General features: G+C 45.9%; 1 protein-coding gene across 1 annotated transcript; it reads left to right on the top strand.

Annotated features, from left to right (window-relative positions):
* Positions 1-319: 319 nt before the first annotated feature.
* Positions 320-803, top strand: T265_10133 (hypothetical protein; the record flags this gene model as incomplete). The annotated part of the gene is made up of 2 exons (XM_009176412.1): positions 320-513; positions 557-803. 2 exons carry the CDS (start codon positions 320-322, stop codon positions 801-803), a joined length of 441 nt encoding a protein of 146 aa, XP_009174676.1.
* Positions 804-1,497: the final 694 nt, after the last annotated feature.

Genomic DNA, 1,497 nt, shown 5'->3' on the forward strand with positions numbered 1-1,497 from the left:
CTCTTGCCTGACAAAAATGCTCGTGTTTATGGACAGGTTAACCCAAGCCAAGGACGAAGGACCCATATCGGATGCGATATTTTTCGACTTCTCAAAAGCATTTGATAGGGTCCCACATGTCCCGATTCTCCACAAACTCGAGTCTTACGGGATTCAAGGGATAATCTTTCGCTGGATCGGGGCGTTCCTATCAAACAGATCATTCCGACGGGGAATAGCCTCGGCTTACACTTCTCCAGCGTCGGTCTCCATCGGAGTTCCTCAAGGCTNATCAACCCGTGAATCCGTGAATCCGTGAACCTAAACTGAACGACTTGATATGAAGGCCAAGAATTCCACACCGCTCAGTTCAAACGTGTACGTTCCGAGAATGAATGCTGGGATTCTCCTCCGTCCTTGCATGTGGCTACCTCTCTGCCGCACCGTAACCACCAAGGCCCCCGCAGCTACCCAATTGGATGCTATACAGAAGGCATTTGTTGCAAAAATACAGGAGTACAACCAGAAAAGCAAGTAGGTATCGATAGCTTGATTTACCAGCCAATCACTTCGCTAGGACGGCAGAGATGGGACTAGCTAATGCCACACCCGCTGAATTAAAGGAACTCAGTGATATGCTCGCAAAAATTGACAAAATATTCGGAGCCACAGGTCAAGATATGACCCAGTTTCCTTCCTTCAAGTTCGATCCACCAAAATTAGTCCATCCTCATTCGGCAGTTGCGGTCAACTTCCCCGAAGAAACAGTAGTATCCGAAACAGACGATAAGCCGAAGGACGATAAATTTATTCTTACAATATAAGATGCCCAACATATGGGACTTTCTTAGTTCTCTTTGCCATAGTGTGACTATCGAATAAAGTGAATCCTGTGCCCAAATCTCGGTAGTCTCCTTTATTTTTATGGGTCATCCATCTTTTTGCAGCCATACCAATTTTGTCGTTGACAATTCTCCTATTGAACTCGGGCTCAGAAATTTCCTGGCGTGGAACCTACTTTGCATCTAGATAGAATCTGGACACAGCAGTACATCTTCGGCAGTCTAAATTTTTAAGGTCTTCCCCAGAACGAAAGCCCAAGCCAAAGATAGGAGACGACAGACGTTTATTCGACAGTTAATTCGGTTGCGAAGTGTCGATAAGGAAAGGTGGTAAAGGGCGATGCTGATGGACACCACTTTTGGTGGTGGAGTCAGGGGTTTACCTTCTCTAGACTTTTACGCACCAATGGGTGTCGTAATATAGGGATTGGAGTATGGCGAAAATGTTCGGCATATCTCTAAAGGTAAGATACCACCGCAAAGCAGTTCAACTGACTCAGTCGGACCGCCTTTTAGGTCTAAGAACACAACTATTCTTGGCCTGTGTATGTGGTGGTGTTCGAGAATTTGTTGTAAGTTGAAGGTGTGATAATCCTGACAGAACCCAGCTTTGTCTTCACGACTCTGCCTATCACAAGTGCCAGTGAGTTTGCGTAGGGTGATACCTGTGGATAAC

The sequence above is a fragment of the Opisthorchis viverrini genome (assembly GCF_000715545.1).
Source record: "Opisthorchis viverrini unplaced genomic scaffold opera_v5_337, whole genome shotgun sequence".
Classification (NCBI taxonomy): Eukaryota; Metazoa; Platyhelminthes; class Trematoda; order Opisthorchiida; family Opisthorchiidae; genus Opisthorchis; species Opisthorchis viverrini.